This window comes from Hetaerina americana, unplaced genomic scaffold (genome assembly GCF_022747635.1).
Source record: "Hetaerina americana unplaced genomic scaffold, ioHetAmer1.1.p SCAF_1, whole genome shotgun sequence".
Lineage (NCBI taxonomy): Eukaryota > Metazoa > Arthropoda > Insecta > Odonata > Calopterygidae > Hetaerina > Hetaerina americana.
This window is the reverse complement of record NW_027286069.1, coordinates 11,897,001-11,916,578: the sequence shown is the minus strand read 5'-3', so window position 1 is coordinate 11,916,578 and position 19,578 is coordinate 11,897,001. Positions and strand designations below refer to the sequence as shown.

Genomic DNA, 19,578 nt, shown 5'->3' with positions numbered 1-19,578 from the left:
TGGGTGATTGCATTGTGTGTGCCGAGTGGCCTTTGCTCAACATGTAATTTGGAGCGGCAAAATGAATTGCCATTGAGAGCTGATTCTAACTTAAACTCCTCATGGAAACCACATGAATCATAAAATAAGCTAAGAGCTTCAACATAGGATGCCCCCAAACTCATGGAAGTGGCATCAAACGTCCAAAACTAAGGAAAACCAGAGATACCATCTTCACATCATCACTAGGAGTCCATGAAAGCCATTGAATTTTATTTTTCCTCTTTATTATTTTAACCTGTTTCTAAAAATAACTCACCCTAACCAGCTCCTTAATTCCTTAGAACAAGTGCATCAACCATCCTTTAACTCATTGGAGAGAGAACACCCTAACCACAATTCCTCAATCAACATAAGGTTTGTTGTGCTTTTAAAATAAATTAAAAGACAAAGACAAGTATCACACCTGCGTTCCAACTTGAATTTAAGTCAAGGTTCAAAGAAAACTTCATTTCACAGAGGACACTAGATGACTCGCATCCAACCAGTTCAAGGGAAATATGAGATTGATTTGGAAAAGTTTTTCTTCAATTAAAAGATTCATTACAGAAGGAAAAAAGGAAACCAAATCAAAATTTGAACAATAAAATAAATGCTTTCAATTTACTGAAGAACAAATAGTCATCTTTGGCTTGAGACATGCCACTATTACACCAATAGAAGTAATAGTGAGCGTTATTTTACATATAACGCTCACTACTACTAGTAAAAGCACTGCAAAGATCTTGAAGTCAAATATTTCCAAATTTTCACAAAAGGAATAAAATATGTAAAGATTTAAAATAGCTTACGTCACTACTTGCAGTGTGAAACTTGCCCTCTTCCCTGTCCCCTCCTCTGCCTCAGCAGACCTTATGTGGTCAAGCACACACATCAGAGCAACACAAGCACACAACAGATTCTTTCAGTTGAGAGCACACAAATGGTGACACCAAAGTTACGCTGATGATGAATAGGAGATTTCGCAGGCATCAAAAGACATTTTCTTCCAAAGTGGAGTCCATTCTAGGCTTGGCTTGGGGTAAGAGTTGAGGTCCATCAGTATTTCTAGATAGGAAGTAAAAATTTAGAAGTGTACAACAGCACAAAAGGTGGCAGTTTGTGATTAAAAAAAAATTCAACCACAAACAGTTTGAGGGCCAAGGGAACGAAGGAAAAATTCAATAATACGTAACAGAAATAGGAAAATTTTAAATAAAAATCTCCCTATTTGTGGATCTGTGTGGTTGAACTATTATTACTTTTACTTTAAATGGCATCAGAACTGGATGGCAGATGGTTGAATAACTTTAAGTCAAGATAAAAATAAGACTAAATTAGAAAAGAAAGGTAAGATTTTTGAATGCAGATCAATATGGTGGGTATGATTCGAGAGTTGAATTTTTTTGCTCTAAATTATTCAATATCTATATGAAAGTAATTTACCATAAAAACTTTTTCATTTTAGAAACAACTACAAACTGATTACATTGTCAGTAAAACTGTTTCCAATTACTATGAAATGCAAAATTATGAAAATTCAGTAAAGTTTGATTTAATCACAGTCTTAGATTTGTTCATTGAATTCATTTCCACAAAATCTTTCCCAAGATGACCATCAAAAGTGGTCTGTACAATAAAGTACTGCACTTCTCCAAGTTACATTGTGAGTGTGAATCTATATTTGTATACCTGTGGTAGTAGCCACATTTGTTCACATGTACCCGAAGATGGCATAATAATGTGAAAATACTTTGTACATAGCAATAAAAGGATGGTGGAATTGTACAAACCATGGCGCAAGCTATCACTCAGTACACATATTTTGGCTGACAGAGTTCTGCTGAAAAAGAAGCTGCCTAACTTGCACAGATAGGCACACTGGATGAGATACATCTCAGACCTGATAGAAACTTCTGAAATATTTCATTTTAAGCCTCATTGATCATTTGAAGAAAAGCAAACATAGGGATCACGGAGTAGGTTCATATCCATGACCAATTTTGGAGGTAGAAGTTCATGAATCTTCTCATTTGTGCTTGAATAAATACCCTAGGATATCAATCTGGGGAGGGGAGAGGACATCATTGTCAGCATTAGTCGACTACAAGGGAAAGATGCCAAGGAGTCACACAATTTTATTCTCCATTTGATGGATGGACTACTCCATTATAGCAAATGGCACACAAGTAGGGATCAGGACATCTTAGAAAATTTATGCCATCACTGAGATTCAAACCCAAACCTTCAGCATGGGAAACCAATACACAAGTTGTTGCACCAAACTGATCTCCTTTGCTGAAGTCATGTTATTTGGCTAATAAGTAAAAATGCAAAAACATTCCAAAAAATTTGATATTATAAACAATTGTTATAAGTTACAAATTTTTTACCAGGTCATAATTATGTAGCATCATTTTTAAATAACATTTATTACTCTACTATGAGTAATTATCTTGAATTCTATGGTCTCGGGCTCAACTTTGTGGAGGTTCATGTTCGTTTAAATGAATATACTTTGTAACTTCCACAATTTTTATTCGTACTACCGGTTTCAACGCAACGGCGTCATCATCAGGTACAAACATTTTTCGGGCACAGGGTTGTATATATATGCACTCTTCGGAAAGGAATGTTGGGGGAGGGTGGGTGGGGTGAGTCCCTCCCATTAGCCACTCACCCCACCCACCCTCCCCCAACATTCCTTTCCGAAGAGTGCATATATATACAACCCTGTGCCCGAAAAATGTTTGTACCTGATGATGACGCCGTTGCGTTGAAACCGGTAGTACGAATAAAAATTGTGTGGAAGTTACAAAGTATATTCATTTAAACGAGTAATTATCTTCACTTAGAACAAATTTTAACAGAGTAAATGGAAAGAGATAAGAAAGAGCAACTTATCTGCTTGGATCTTTCCTCACCAAGTAACTACTCCAAACATTTGATATGCGTATTCCTAATTGAATGATGGGACGTGGTAGTCTTGAAAACCACAATTTTACATACTGTTAAGTGGTCCCCAAAATTAAATCCTGGTCAATATATTAGGAGAAATCTGAAATTAAAATTGGAATATTATGTGGCATTCATGAATTGAGAAAAAGAATATTAGAGGATAGAGATATGATATGAATGTTCCCATTCACTGGATTCTGGAGTTTAATGCAGGTTAAGAGTTCATCACGAGCTGTACAATCATAGTCATCTTTCAAAAAATCCCTTCGGATGGATTACTAAGACATTTAATCAACGGCATGAGTTGGTGAAATTCATTCAAGCCCACCTGGAAAACATGGAGCAGCTTCCAGTAATTCCATCGACCCACTGGAGTGACTCAATCTTCCCTCACTCCGACATTTGCTCCTCATCCTCCCTCTGCAGCCACGAACAGAATGCTGCCAGAGAGCTCCACTCTCACTACTCAAGAGAGGAAGGCTGCCAAGAACAGAAGAAAGCAATGTAGGCATAATCAAGGAATGCAGGCAATAAAGATCTGGAAGATGCAGGTGGGGGAAGTGGAGGAGAATGACCAAGGGTTATGGGAGAATATGATGCCCACCTGGAACAGGGAGGGGATGTGAGGGAGGAGAGTTAGGACGAGAGAGGAGACAAGAGGGGAAAACTCATCCACTCTAGATGACCTGGCCGATGAGTACCTCGGAATGGTGAAATGAGTGAAGGAGGAGGGGGGAATAATTTTGTTGGGGTGGAGGCCCTTTCACGTTGACCTATCAGATGGCTTGGCACGTCTGAGGGGAAATGAGTGGAGGGGTGCGAGTGATTTCAATTGGCACGGGAGCATTCGACCATGGGAAATGCAGCGACTGAGTGTGGTTCAATGTGAGTCCCAAGTTAGTAGGCTGCACTTCGAAACAGTAAGTCTTGAAAAACAGTACTGTACTTGAAATTGACAAGGCTTTTGGGGGACGGTAGTGTAGGCCAATTCATTTAGTCTTCTTATTGTAGACAATGGTGGGTTGGCCTGTGCCGAGAGTATTCCTCTTGGTGATTTGTGATTTAATTTATTTTTCTCAAGTCATTTTGTCAGAATGCACTTTATAAGAAGGAACTAGGCAAAAGGTAATTCTTATTTAAATAACTTTACAGTACAAAGAAAAGATGAAAGAATGATATGGGCAACTTTCACATGACACTTCCACATTATTTGGAGTAATTTAAATTTCCATTAGCTTTCATAATGATTTATCTCCTAGAGAAATTGATCAAGTTCTTGACATAACATTTACTGTGGGTAAACATACTTTGGTTGAATTAAGGTGAGGAATTAAAGCTAATTCTGAATTTACTGAAATTATTTTATTTTGGTTTGACTTAACTCATTTCAAAATATATTACTCACAAACTTAGCAGGGGGTGTGGTAGTCCAATGGGTAGCGTGTTGGTTTACTACCCTGGGGGCCCGGATTTGATTCAGAGTGATGCCTCTTGAGATCCTCCTCTGCTCCTCATCCATGCTGTGGGATTTTTTGGGTACCAGATCTTCCTGGTAAACCACAAAGTGACACAAGAAAAGGAACTGGCCTTCATTATTACCCTGTTGATTATTGAATGTAACAAAATTCAGCTTATTACTAGGTGACGTACATTATGGCAAACGTGCGGGTTTATTAATGCTGTTGGATAAAATTAAAATAACATCTCAGCCAGCATAAGCTTAGTACGTACCATGGTTTTACCCAAATCCATGATACTTAAAGTCAAATTTGAAAATCAAACTAACAAAATCATCAAAAAGAGTAACCGCAGTGCTTAGCACAAAGATGGATTTTTATAAATATGAGAGTGCAGCTCACCTCACAAAGGCCTAGGGCAAGCAGGATTAAAAAGTTGGACAGATTGCCTCTCACCCAGTTGCAAAAGTATGGCAAATCAGGACATCATGCCAAAATTAAGAAACTCTGATGTCCATGTCCAGTCCATTTCCTTGGGCTGCATGTGGTTCGCATGTTGGGCACCTTAAAAATAATAGAATTATTCTGAGGCTGGGTATTTTCCAAAGTCACCAGGTATCAGGCATGGCATGGCATGGCCCTGCAGAGTTAAACTGAATTATCTAATCCCCTGGCTACCACACCCCCCATAAGAAATAATGGAATGCTAAATTTCCATCATAAGATAGTCAATTTAATGATAAAATTTGAAAAATGGCTATTTTCAACAAATAGCAAAATATCAACAATCCTGCATCATTGGGATGATTACAAATTGGGCTTCCTTGGTTTCTTTTTTGAATTGTTTTCCAAAGATTCGATGCTTTCAACATGGGCTACTCTCCTCTAAAAACAAAAGCTAATTTCATTCTGTAAATGCACCTTAAGTGTCATAAATTTCCTTGTCATATTAATACAAAAAAATCTACATAAACTCACTTGATTTAGCCGATACTACATATTTAAGAAGTGGTCTCTCAAAATCATTTACCACCACGAGACTTTGGTGCCATATTTTACAAGCAGGTTTTCATTGTGGAATTAATATTTCATTTGGTCAGATATTTCACAATAAAAGGTAAAATATACTTTTAACTAATATTACTCAATAACAAAACTGAAAGTATAAAGTTTGTATTGGAAACACTCAAATGCAGCCACTTCACTTCTCAACCTTGCCAAAAAAGAATGCCCGACACCACACAGGACAATAAGTCCTTCCGTTCCACATTCATCCTACCTCCCTTCATTCCACCCAACAACCCTAGTATGTTCTTAAGGTCACCTGTCTTGACTAATGTTCTCCCCTTTAATACACTCAATATCAGGCTTGATTGCGTGGATATTCATTTTTGAATGAAAGGAGAATGCGATGGATTTCCCACAAAACTTATTCGCTACATCTAATTTAAGCACACAGACCATCTTAAGATACCCAAAAATTATGACTTTGCGTTGAAACTGGTTGTCGTAAATCGTTCCGCCTCTATGACTCAAACTAGAACCCTGTGGATGGGAAGCCAGTACGTTACCCATCGCACCATCCTGGTCCCCAGTGATGACAATTACGGGAACATCATTAATACATCCCCAGGACAATAGCCAACAACAATTGAGCCAAGCTGAAGATGGGATTTACCGCGTACTTCAACCCTTTGCTCAGTGAATGCATATACGGAGACCAGCAGGAGAAAGCAGATTTAAAAATAATTTTTGTAGGCCGACTACATACGACTACAACTTGCAACCGTCAATTTTGGGAAGTGGCCCAAAGATCTAGATAATCGAAACCGGACAATCTGAAACTTGATACACGGAAAACGTTTATGAAGAAGCCTAATCTACCACTGTATGTTTGTACGTACGCTCGTATGAAATCGCCTCTCACCAAAGATATACCCGTGAGAGTACCTCGTCGATATGACCTCGCGGGTTCCACGAACTCCGGGGTAGGAATTAGTCCATCCGCTTCAAACGGCTGGCTCATCCCGGGTCTCAAAGCGAACTGACGAGACTAAATCCCCGTAGGTAAGTAAGGAGTGACTTTGGGGGGGAGGCGGGGGAGGTTAGGGTCGTTTATCGAGCGGGAGACTTCGCAAAAGAGAGAGTGAAATCGAATTGGGACGATGGGAAAGGAAGCTGAGAGAGTTGTTAGCCCAGTTCAATTCCGAAAGTAAGCATTACGCGTATCTTCGCAGGGCTTTGCACAGGACCGAACTGGAGTACTACAGTTAACCGCTCTCTTCTTCGCCATTAGCTTGAGTGCCGAGTGTACGTACAGCTACCTCCAAGACCGCCAGCCAACAATGCAATTGCGTGCCCCTCCAGAAAAGCGCGCGCGTCATTAAACAAGCCATCGTATGACCTTTCAGTGAATCCAGATTTGGGACTCATTTTTAGTCCGTGACTATGCAAATATATGCTGTAACACACATGTAAGTAAATGAGCCCAATGATGATGCTAATGCCTTGCGACCCGGAAAATAATTTGCAAATTCCAGGTAAATCTGCGATAAATTGCTGTAAGGAAAATTTCATCAGGAACTCGGTAAAATAAATGTGTTGGCAACTATTATTCCTCAGTAGGTAGAATGAACCTGAATATTTCCTTAGTTTTCCTTAAGTTTATGACATAAGGGCATAGCACCGTGTGCATAACGGGGAGGGTGGGTTGGATGGAGGGTCAGAGGAGAGGGGGAGGAGGGTTGAGGCGCAGGTGAAGCAACATTGCCAATCCCGCCTCGGAAGACCGATGAGTCAACTGCGTCCCATCCGACGGACTGTGCAGTGCACTGGGATATCCTTGAGTAGCATTCAATTTCTCTTTCGCGGTGACTCTATCATTTCTTTGGTTGGTCTCACTCCTCCTACCCTCATGCGGGTCGGGGGATTGAGAATTCTCCCGCAGTATCCCTGCCTATCGTAAGAGACGACTAAAAATGCGGGGAGGCATACCCGTATACTAACCCCTAGTAAGAAAGGGATACTGGCAAACAGTCTAATGGATTTACTGTCTACGTACGGCCACTCCATTCAGCCTGCGATCCACATGAGTGCTTGCCGCGCCTGGAGACCCGCAAGTAAGAGAAGGGGATCCCCTAGGCTGAGCTCTTTGGTTCCCAACGCGGTTTAGGAAAACTGGTATGGACCAGGGAGTAACATTCCTCTTCGGCCCTGTATTTCGTGAAAACTGGTGTCCGGGGCTTATCCACTCCCAGTCAATTGGCATTCATCACATTTACATATTTTGAAAGAATATTGGAAGTGGGACCTCTTTTTTCCTGATTTCTTTCACTTGGTCCTCCAAATTCATCGCTTGAAAAACTGAGCATAACGTTCCTGAACATTCCAATGCATGGTGCGAAGAACGGAATGGAAAAAATCGTACTTCCCTCATTTCAATGCAATCGAAATCAGAATTTACAGTGTATTATGCAAGTACAAGTCAGAGCATACTGGTCTGAATGTGAGAGCATAGAGACCAGTAATGCTTTCACATGCTCTTTGTCGGATCGATCGTAGTTCAGCGTGACTCTTGTTGTCCTATCACAAGCGGGAGATTTTGAGTTAGAATATTGTTAGTCGTTTCCGGTGAAACTTTGTGCTTAAAATTAGACAAGGAGTATGCCATAACACAGCGCATCTGCGATCAATATTTCGGTTTCCCCGTAGGACTTTGAGAAAACCGCATATTTATGGTTACCATTTCCATCAGAAATCACCAGTGATATGGCCATTGAAACCACTCCCTTCCGGTGAGAGGTTGAATTAGGCATTGTACGCTTATTTCAATTTTTAGCTATGCCGGTATATTAAATCGAAATGCCTACGTACTTATATCTAAATATAAAATACCTACTTTTTTGATGACACTGTACTTTTTGGTCGACCAAAGTTGATTGATCACGTTTGGTAATTACCTTATATTATTAATTTACTTTTATACTAAAAAAATGTTTTTCATTCAATGTTTCAGAGTGTTGAGGTTACCACCTCCCGTATACCTCTACAGGTTTATCACGTTCTAATTTATCGAGGTGGTCTAGCTTTATTCTGCGGGGAGCTTTGTTTATCATTGAGGTCGTGATTTTTTTACCTAAGAGGCACCCAGCCATCTCGAAGACTTCACTTGATCCCTCTAATTTTATTGACATGATCTTTCCTACCGCAGTCCGATGGAGGTAATAATACATTTTCAACATCACTGCTGAAGAGACGCCCTTCCATTTGATGCAAGAGATTTAATCTATATTTCAACATTTGCTCCGTGAGTAATTTCTGAATGCCTTCAGGAAATTGAACTCGGCAGTGAAGCAGGTGGTTGGTGTCGAGGGGGTTGATGTGACGCTCCCGATCTGCAGCCTCGTCCCGAGGATTGATCGTGGACTTGGGTTTGCGTGCTTTCTGCAGGCATATCAGGGAGTCCTTCGTCGACCTTCAGCCGGCGATCCAGTCGTGTATGAACCCTCCGAATTGTTCTGGTGTTTACTACACGTCTGAGGCCGCCAGCGGGTAGGATATTCGAGCACTGCAGTGCTTTTTTAGATTATAGTGTCGGTCAAATAGTTGGTCTATAAAGTGTTCTTTGCCACATTTTGCAGCCTTAAATGATGAGAGGTTCAGTGCTAGCAATAGTTTATCTAACACGTATCGGATAGCATCGGACGGAAAATGTTGCAAGGGATTCAGTATTAATAAGAAGACGATCCTCGTTAAAAATTCAAAAAACCGTAATGCCAAGGAAATATTATCTGCATTGGTAGTAAATTGCCGAAGCTCAAAAAACAAAGTCACAGATTATCATCACGTGGGATATGGTTCATAGTATTGCCTAGAAAAATATTCTACATTATGCTGTCAATCCAAGGAGAAACATTTAATTATGACGAATTGTTATCGATGATCGGTATCAAACAGCATAAGGGGATAATACTATTTGGATATACGATCATCTTAGCAATTATGGTGGGCGTCTTTTCAGTAAATAGGAACCAGATTACTTTAAACATATCCTTGAAGAGAGAGGTTGTTATATTTTCCATCGATAATATTATGGATCCATAATATAATAGAGAAATAATAACCGAGTATTCCAAGGATGATTTATTGAAAAATATTCGCTGGATCGATTCATTGTATTTGTCTTTAAGATGTGGACATATTATTATTCGAGTTTGTCTTTCGTCACCTATTCTAGGAATTTTGTTGGTTTGGTAAGCAACACAGGAAGCGGACGACAGAACATGGACATAAATATGTGCAGTGGTATAACTGACTAGGACCTAATTATCAAGGCTGCTGTACGGTTCAAAAGAAAGTAATAATTGACACTTTATTTCCTTTCTAAAACTCACAGAATTCTATCTAATTCAGCTCCTGCGATTTATTATTTACGCGTTCGTTAGTAATTTGTACGCATTTAATGGATACATCTGCGTACAACAATGAATTACAAAAATAAATAATCCGAGAATAGCGTTACCAAGGCTACACTTGTATTGTAACAATTATCCAACATGAGGAACCTAATGTGTAAGTTGAGTAAGAGTTTTTTCCATATATTTATTAGGATATTTTATCAATGTTTGAGAGTTTATGAATCAATGGCTTGATACATTTAGCCTTATGCCATAACCTCAGAATACGATTTAAAAGAGGTGGATTATATCATTAAAAAAAAGTAAATGATAGCTAATGAAGAATTGTATTTTGTTCGCAATTTCCGAAAAAAAATAACTATTGCATCCCTATTCTTTGGACTAATTACTTGGTATGTCGTATTTTGAAAGAACGTACAATTCTACAAATAAATGCACAAATATGAAAGTAAGATTGCTACTAGCTGCGTTTAAATATGATGCGTCTAGACATGGGTGTTTAATGCACGAAGATTAGATGGTGCCCTTTGCTTAGGGCGGGAATGACATACTGTTTGGGTAATGAAAAGGTGACAAAAGTATGATGAAAGCGTAATAAAATCACTAAAATAATGTGCGTTCCCGAATTTCCAGGCTGCTGTAAAAGAAATAATCGTGGAGAACAAGAGGATTTAGAAAAACTGGGAGGTGGGTTTGTTGATGAAGTGGTTGGGGGGGTTTGCGGGGTGAGTTTGGGGTGTAGTTGGGGGATGATTAGGAGGGTGTTTTGGGGAATGATGTGAGCGGTGATTTGGAGGATGAGGTGGTGAAAGAGTACAGGAGAATCCTCAGAAAGGCGGGGTTGGGATGTTTCAGAGCTGGTATGGTGGACTTTTGATTTTTGGGATGATGATGACAGCGACTCGGATGAAAGGGAGGAAAACATAGAAGAGGGTGATGCAGATGATGGATGGCCTTGGAGATGATGTTATTGGCTTAGATGAAAGAAGGGGATTAACTTTCAATGGTTTGTATGGAGGGGGGCAATATGGCCACTTCAATGGTCCTTGCCGCATGGTCTGCTATTACGAGCGCAGGGGCCAACGCCCCCCCATATATTCCCTGACTCCAACGATACCTGAATGAGCTCACATCGCTGTGACGAGCATCCCGCCCCAGACGCAATACCATTAAATAAGGTGAGAACCTAATAGCAGATAAAATGCCAACACTGTGTCAAACACTCTCCAGCAGTATTAAACTTAGTTGTTAATAAATTAAAGTCATGTCTCTTAATGGTGTGTGGTAGTCCAGTGTGTAGAGCGTTGGACTGCTGACCGGAGGGTCCCGGGTTCGATTCCCAGGCAAGGAACTCTGGGCACCTGCAGCTCCACCCAAGCTTAGTGATTTTTCGGGTACCAGGTCTTCCTGGGAAACCGTAACCGGCACAGGGAAAGGAACTGGCCCGGCTTATGGTCTATGGATACTATGAGAGAGTCAGTTCAGATCCTTCCGTGAATTTGCTCATGGAACAACTCTTAAACTAACAATCCGATAATTCACCACAAATACTCGGCCAAATCACAAGGAAAAAATATTGTAGTTAAGGAGGTATTGTTAAGTACTTTCTGATTTTTGATGTTAAGAGACGTCTCTGGTAACGATAGCGGACCCTGGAACGTCAAAGTTGTAGGCAATGATCATGGAGTAACTGTTACCTGGAGATAGAGGAAGGAGTGCTTTGGATTTACGCAAAATTTCGAGAATAAAAATGTTCTAGTTTAGGAGATATTGTCTCAAAAGATTTTCCTTTCGCTATAAAAGATGGCCTACCGCTTGGGCTAATTTAATTTTAGTCATCTTTCTGCGGCCGTATATCATATACTACGAAATTAATATCGTTATTGCAATTGGTAGTGATTACAGGGAGTATTGATGAGTATATTATATCCAATGTAGTCAAATAAATGTAATGGTTTAGGAGATTCCCTTAGGAGAGTTACATCGTGAAAAAATATTTATGTTGGTATGACTGAAAAATCCATAAAATCACCGGGTGCTAAGTAGTCGTGGGCTAGCTCTCCGTGGGCTAACTTCAGTTAAGTCAATTTTTCACCTTCACTAAATCATGCTGGCGTTCCAAATATTCATTTGACAACCTGTGACCTCAGTATTGACGATATTTTGGCTTTCGAATTTATTACTGCATGACTGAATAAATTCAAGAAGGAGCCGTCATTGTTTAAAACAGCAGGATGGCTGAGAAAATAGAATGCCCCGTGTGTACCCAAAAATTCCTTCCTAAGGAAATAGATGTTCACGTCAACAAATGCATATTTTTAAACTCAGAGGTTGACTCTTCTCAGCCCATTAAAAGGTCAGCAGATTCAGTCAGAAGCCCCCAGGCAGTCAAAAAAGTAAAAACAGAAAGCTCTAATCCAGAGGATAATCTGGGGGGGATAACGAACATTGTAGGTATTTTTGTTTATTTACCAACTTCGCAAAATACACTTGTAAGGTAATTTTACTGCTACTACAGTCGACCTATTAATATTTCTTCAGGTTGCTGTAGAAGAATCACCGGGAATCAAAAAGAGGCCCACTCAACCATTGTCTGAAGTGATGAGACCGTCAGACTTATCGCAGTTTGTTGGTCAGAAGCATGTTTTGGGTCCCAATAAAGTGCTTTTGAAAATATTCCAGTCTGAAGATATCCCAAGTATGATTTTATGGGGCCCTCCTGGTTGCGGAAAAGTGAGTTAACCCATATTAAATGCTCTTCCATTTTATCTGCAGAATAAAGGTGTCATGAATGTTGTTGCACCTTGCCCCCTCACCCATTTCATAAAAAGTAATTTAAAAAGGCTCCCTTGGGTTTGAAATTTCCCTTTTGTTTATCAAACTGGAAAAGATCGTCCAGGATATTCCGTCAGAATAAATACTTGAATTGAAATATTCTAAAGGAAATGCTTCTTACAAGTCCTGCCAAGAATCAACGAATGGTGACATAATTTCATTTTCTCTCCCACAGACAAGCTTTGCTCATATTATTGCCGAAAAATGTAGAAAAAATAAAAGTCAGTGGAAGTTCGTCAAGCTGTCTGCCACTATGGATGGTGTGAAAGACGTGAAGGAAATAGTGAAGATTGCTGAAAGTGAGGCGTCTATATTTAAGAGGAGAACAGTCTTGTTCATGGATGAAATTCATCGGTTCAATAAGCTGCAGCAGGTGACAAAAATAATTTTAAACCTGTCATCTTCCCTGAGAAGTGATTTTGTGCCTGTGCATACAACGTACATGCACTTATATTATTTGTCATACATTAAGTTTCACTAAGTACACTTACTGTTTAGAATGTTAACTTGCATTTTGAACATTGATCATGACTTCTCATTCAGTCTCCTATATTTTGCTTAAAGGGGCAATAATTGAGGAAATACAAGTTTTTGTATTAAAGAGTTTCAGATGAGAAGTATTAATTGTATTCAATAAAACTAAGGATTTCCATGGTGATGGTTAACGTTTTAATCAATTGTGTTCAATTTTCTACTGCAGGATATATTCTTACCACATGTTGAAAGTGGTTTAATAACATTGATTGGTGCAACAACTGAGAATCCATCGTTTAGTCTCAACTCCGCATTGCTGAGTCGTTGTGCTGTCATTGTGTTGGAAAAGTTAATTCCTGATGACTTGAAAATCGTGCTTTGGAGGGCAGTCCGAGAGCTTGGAGGCCAAGTTATGGACGAATATTGTATCACACCACCCAGTGCAACTTGTGGAGATGCAAGGTCTAGTTATAATTGTCTACAAAGAAGTTTTGACCTTAGAATTAGCCTGAATATGTTTTCTACTTGAATATTCATGCATTACACATTTAGAATTTCCCTGTAAAGTGCATTATGCCCTAAAAAAGAGATAGCATGATTGGTGGCTGAGGTCAAGGAATATACTGAAGAATGGAGAGTTGGGAAGATGGCTTCCAAGTCTCAGTCAATCTTTCGCGGGAATCTGTGGGGCCAGAGTTGTGATTCATACAATGACATCAATAAAACAAGAGATTTTACTCCCCACCTAAATATTTAGAACGACCTACATATCAGTGTTAGCCTTGATGTCTAAAATGTCATATGCTGTGTGTGAGGTCATCTCAAATTTTTCTACAAGTTAGATATTTTAATGCTGACATTTTGAAGGCTAGCCTATCATTCTCTGGGCATGGAGCCAACTCTTCCTCACTCAATGCCAATACAGTGATGGCTATGTTGAAATGTCAGCAGAGAAATACTTGATGAGGTGGAAAACCTGAGGGGGCTTTTGTATGTATCATGAACTGGGAAAATGCCTAAGTCTTCAATTTCAGTACTGTCTATAATGATGACTGTTAGGGATTGAAAAATGTTTTTTTAATGAATATGGGAAATGTGTCGTCTGTGTATCTCATTGATGTTATTATATATTTGGGGTTTGAAGCCCTGACAGTAGTAACTGTGCAGAAGGTGAAACACTCCAAATGAGTTGTACAATTAAATGAAATTTCCAATGTGGAATTTCAAAGGGACTAGGATATGAGATGTGAAAATTCATTACCATGAATGCTTAACTCATCACAATGATTTTAAGGGATGAATAATCTCATCCCAGAGATAGATACCCAGGTTGTATCAGTGCCAGTTTTTTCCTCATGTGGTTGTTGCCATGTAAATTTTCACCCTAGTTTATTGAATACATTCGTTTGGGATTTCATTTCATGTTTTTAATTCAACAGTTTTGCAAGCATTTTGACTTGCTTCTTCAGGTGATGACTGGAATGCTGTAGAAACTGATTAGTTAAAAGCATTACATGCAGATGAAATCATGAAAAGAACATCAACACCATTCTGCAGAAGCCTTATAAAAAATAAAATCGGTTTTGATTTAGGAAATCTGTCCTGAAATGTTATATGTCCCATCCAACAGCCAATACAGATGCTGCATTGTGCTAATGCTTATATTTCACCAATGCTCTTCAGAACCTCAGTGCAGAAGTCTCAGATGCATAATGGGCCATATTGGGGAAAGCATTCAATAACTTTAGTTAATGTGAAATTTCATAATGAAGTGCTCTTCTTAATAAAGGTGTAAAACATAACTTGTTATCCCACCATTACAATAAAATGTGAAGGGTAACCAATAACACCCTATCTACTTGTAATGCATTACTATGTAGTACTGACTGTGATCACAGGGTGGATAGAGGGAGTGTGATAATAATTTTAACTCTTAATATAAATACCAGTCTTTAATAGTAGCACTTAGGAGGCTTATTCTCCTTAATGCTACCCACATTACATTTCATCCAATGAGAAATGTTATTATTATCATCATTATTTAGGTTCATTATTGAAGAAGCTTCTCTGAAATGGCTTGCTGAAATGTGTGATGGTGATGCCCGGATTGCTCTGAATAGCCTGCAAATAACTTCCCAAGGAATTATAAATTCCTCCAGTTCAAGCAGTGAAAAGTCTCCTTTAATAAGTTTGGAGGACATAAAAGATGGAGTCAAGGTTAGCTGTGAAAGCTTGACACTGAAAATTTGTTTTCCTCTATTATCCAGTGCAGCATGCTCCATTTGTTTTATTACACTAGAAAGTAATGAATTGCATTTTATATTGCACACAGCGGTCCCATGTACTCTATGATAAAAAAGGTGATGAACATTATAACATAATTTCTGCCTTGCACAAATCCGTTAGAGCAGGTGATGCCAATGCTGCCCTTTACTGGTTAGCAAGGATGCTTGAGGGTGGTGAAGATCCACTCTTTGTGGCAAGGCGATTGGTTAGAGCAGCTTCAGAGGACATAGGTTAGTATGGAAAAAGAGAAAAATGCTCGAAAGCTACATTCCCGCCCACTATTTTTAACCTTACTGAAATATTTCTGGCCACTTTATTTTCAACTAAATTTTACCATAATACATGACTATATTTTATGAATTTCACATAAAGGAACTCTCTCAGAAGGGACACTCTTGTAACATGCAGATTTGTGCTTCGATGAGCTAAAATGAAAGTGGAAGTTCACTACTGATACATTTCTAATGATGCCAAAAAATTGTTCCATTTTGTGTTAGGCTTTCAAGATGATGATTAGAGCTGAAGTAGGCTGTGATCACTCAATGAAAAACACAATATTAGAAATCAAATGCAACTTTTTCAAATGTATCAGTAATTGATGTATTCTGCTCAGTTTATCAGGTAATAATTTTCATGCCAATTAGGACTAGTATCTAATTAGTAAAAAATATTGTACCCCTTGGCGATTTCGTGTATAAGACTGATTAAGCATTTGGCTCTGTTATCCTTGATTAATTACATTAATCCTTGGCTCATTTGTTTTCAAAATTTTAAATTCTAGCTTAACACCCTAAATTATTTTAACGTACATAATAGGTATTAGACTGAAGGTTAACTCCTCCTTGCATGATAAATTTTATTTTTGTACATGCTGTAATAGCTCTTAGCATCTTAAAACATACTTTCAGTTGCAAGTGTCCTTTACATATTTCCTTGTGTATATCAGTGTTTTATAGCTTTTTACTAAATGACATTGATCCGCAGATTATTTCACTATTTTATTTTTGTCTCTCAAAAGGTCTAGCTGATCCAAATGCTTTGGCACTTGCTGTTTCTGCAATGCAGGGTTGCCAATTAATTGGAATGCCTGAATGTGATGTCATTCTTGCTCAGTGTGTTGTTTATTTGTCCCGCGCACCAAAATCTAGGGAAATGGACACTGCCATTAACAAGGCAAGAGAGTGTGTTAGATCTCATCAAGGTCCCTTACCTTCTGTGCCTCTACATCTACGGAATGCTCCTACCCGCTTAATGAAGGATCTAAGTAAGTACATTCGAATGAAGCTTTACATTCCCTATCATCCCATGTACAAATTTAAGATATGAATATTACCTATTTTTATGGATAATCTTATTCTTTTTAACAAACAAATTTTCTGCTTCAGATTATGGGAAAGGATACAACATGGCACCAAAGGAGGAATCAGGTTTATCATATATGCCAGATGGAATGGAGGGTGTAACCTTTGTTGACTTTGAGTGAAGAAATATTGTGTAATTGTGACCTCTTATATTAATGCATGTTACTGGTACAATTAAAAAATAATATAAAAATTATTTAAGAGATTGTTTTTTTCTGCCACCCATCCTTTACAAATGCGACTATGTCACATGTACTTTTCAACTACTTGGCCATAGGAGAAATCAAAAAATTTATTTTTAAGTTGCACCATGACCATATTAGTCAATTATCTTCGCTTGGATATCTGCATTCAAAATTGCATTTTAATTTCACAGCAGTTGCACGAATTGCCCACGCGGCAAAAATTACCCCATTGATAGACATTGTCCCTATTGATGTGGTGTAGTGATGAAGCGATAGACAATTGTTAAATGTATTTAAAACATTAATTTTACAAAAATTTAATAATATTGTATTTGCGTAAAAATTGCCTTTCATTCTGAAGCTGTCCTGCTATACATACTGTAGGGCACAATGAATATGCATTGCATATCTGTGATTATCTATGCTTGATTAGCCATTGTGTGTGTACAGTAGATGAACTTGTGCTGTGTGGGTGGAGTAAAATTAATCATTTTCTCTTAAAATTAAGCAACCAATTATTGTAACAGGGCCCTGTTTAATGTGACCTAGGTAACCAAAGCTACTGAACTAATATGATATGAATCTGACACAAATAAAATTAACAGAATGTTCAATAAGTTGATTGATATAGGCACATAGTTTTCATAATAGGTGCATTTGTGTACAATTAATTATTTTGATCATTTCTTTAGTCAATCATATTGTGCTAAATGAATTATTACTGCACAATATGCATGCAAGAATTCAAATTTATAATTCTAAATTAGACCAGAGAATTATGCTTTTACGTAAAAATACTCCTATTTTCATACTTTAAGACACTAGTGTGCATATATGTCAAATGCGCTAATTCTTCTATACGAAGATGAATGAGAATTAAAATGGTATTTAACAATGATCATCCGAATAAAAATGAGATAAAATGTGCAGATAAATTAAAATATCATTGCAAATATATTTAAGGTTCTTAAAGAGTTCCTAACCGATAAAATACTGTTCCAGGGGGTTTGGATTCTTAAAATTATAAAATTCCCTCAGATCAAAACAGCAAAGTAGTGTGGGTATCCTTGGATACATAAACTACTCCAATGAAAGCTCTGGAAAATAAAAATTGGAGGAAGAAAGAAATTGAATGTGCTGCGGCAGAAGAGATAAGCTCAAACAACTATTGATTGGAATGACATAAAAGGATGCTACTCCCATATGCCGCATTTGAAGGCACTAGAGCTTGATGAAGATTAAGGGAAAGGATGGAGAATGAAGATTCAATACATAAAACTAGTCATTTAAATATGAAAATGAAGATATCAGATGAGGGTTGAATTTTTAGCCAATTTAATCCACTTCTATGGTTGATGATGAATGGGTTGAAGAACAAACTTCATAATATCAGTACTACCTCAAACAGCCCATCCAAAGTTTAATTGCATGTGTATCATCTCAATAAGTCCAACAGATGAATTTATAGCCAATTCAAACCCCTATCTTGCAACATATAAATAAATTAATAGAATTCATTAAATTTCATTCAGTTTAGTTAAAATTTAGATTATTATCCCTGAACTCTTTGAGTGAGTTATCAACACATTCAATTTTTCACAGGGTAAATATATTTTTCTGACTAATATTTTACAACATTTTCCAGTTAGGAGTAATCTCTGGAGAAAAAACTCTCCAAACAAAGGAGAATGATACTAGCTGATCCTTTGTTGTTTTCCAATTCCAACATATGAAACATGAATCTTAGCAAATTGTTTAAATAGATAAATACAAATTTTATTGAAAATATTATGCTGAGATATTCTTGAAAGGTTCTTTTTCTAAACGAAAATTTCCTAAAAGTCACGGGAATCAATACTATAAACAACATCCTACTGATAAATAAATCAATGATGAAGAAAGAACGTTAATGAGATACTTGCAAGTATTTTGATTCTTTTAGGAAATGAATCAATCAAATTTCCTGACAGCAAACAACAAGCCTACCTATAGCATTAAGTTCCATGCTACACATTTTAATAAGCAGAGCTATGGTTTATAGTCACTCATTCTTCCAGAAGGGAAGTACACAAAAAAATCATGAAAAGAGCCTTGAATGGAAGTTTTTCATGAAAATAGTACTATATTATAAGAAGCCACTCAGCAGCCCAGATAAATTTGTCATGGCCGATCCTAAAACGTGGCAAACTATGGGCAGAAACAGGAAAAGGAGTTGGTCCATCTTTAGTGTGAATTTAATATAGTTAGGATTTGAGCCATACTGCTATCAAATTAAATCTTCATGTTGTTTATTGTAGTGCAGAGTGTATTTAACAGAATTTTACTGATAATACAGTAGTGAGTTGCATTCCAACCACAGTAACAACAAAAAAAGCCCACTTAAAAAAAACTATTTTGTATGACTCTGTCTGTTGCGTATTTAAGACTGTAGTAAGGAATAGTTGGTCATAGAAAAGTCATTTGAATCCATATGAGCTCTATAAAATAAGGACCTAAGGAAATAATTTTTTGGAACTTTTGTCTGTCACATTTTTAAGTGTTAGAAAAAGAAATTTGGAAAAGTCATCGAATTGGAGATTCTCCCGAA

At 37.8% G+C, this 19,578-nt stretch overlaps 1 protein-coding gene across 1 annotated transcript; it reads left to right on the top strand.

Annotated features, from left to right (window-relative positions):
• Positions 1-11,909: 11,909 nt before the first annotated feature.
• On the top strand, positions 11,910-17,002 carry LOC139688293 (ATPase WRNIP1-like). Its single transcript, XM_071585781.1, has 8 exons — positions 11,910-12,300; positions 12,392-12,583; positions 12,861-13,058; positions 13,386-13,621; positions 15,205-15,376; positions 15,492-15,675; positions 16,464-16,709; positions 16,831-17,002. The coding sequence occupies exons 1-8, from the start codon at positions 12,085-12,087 to the stop codon at positions 16,926-16,928; spliced, it is 1,542 nt and encodes a 513-aa protein (XP_071441882.1). The 5' UTR covers positions 11,910-12,084; the 3' UTR covers positions 16,929-17,002.
• Positions 17,003-19,578: the final 2,576 nt, after the last annotated feature.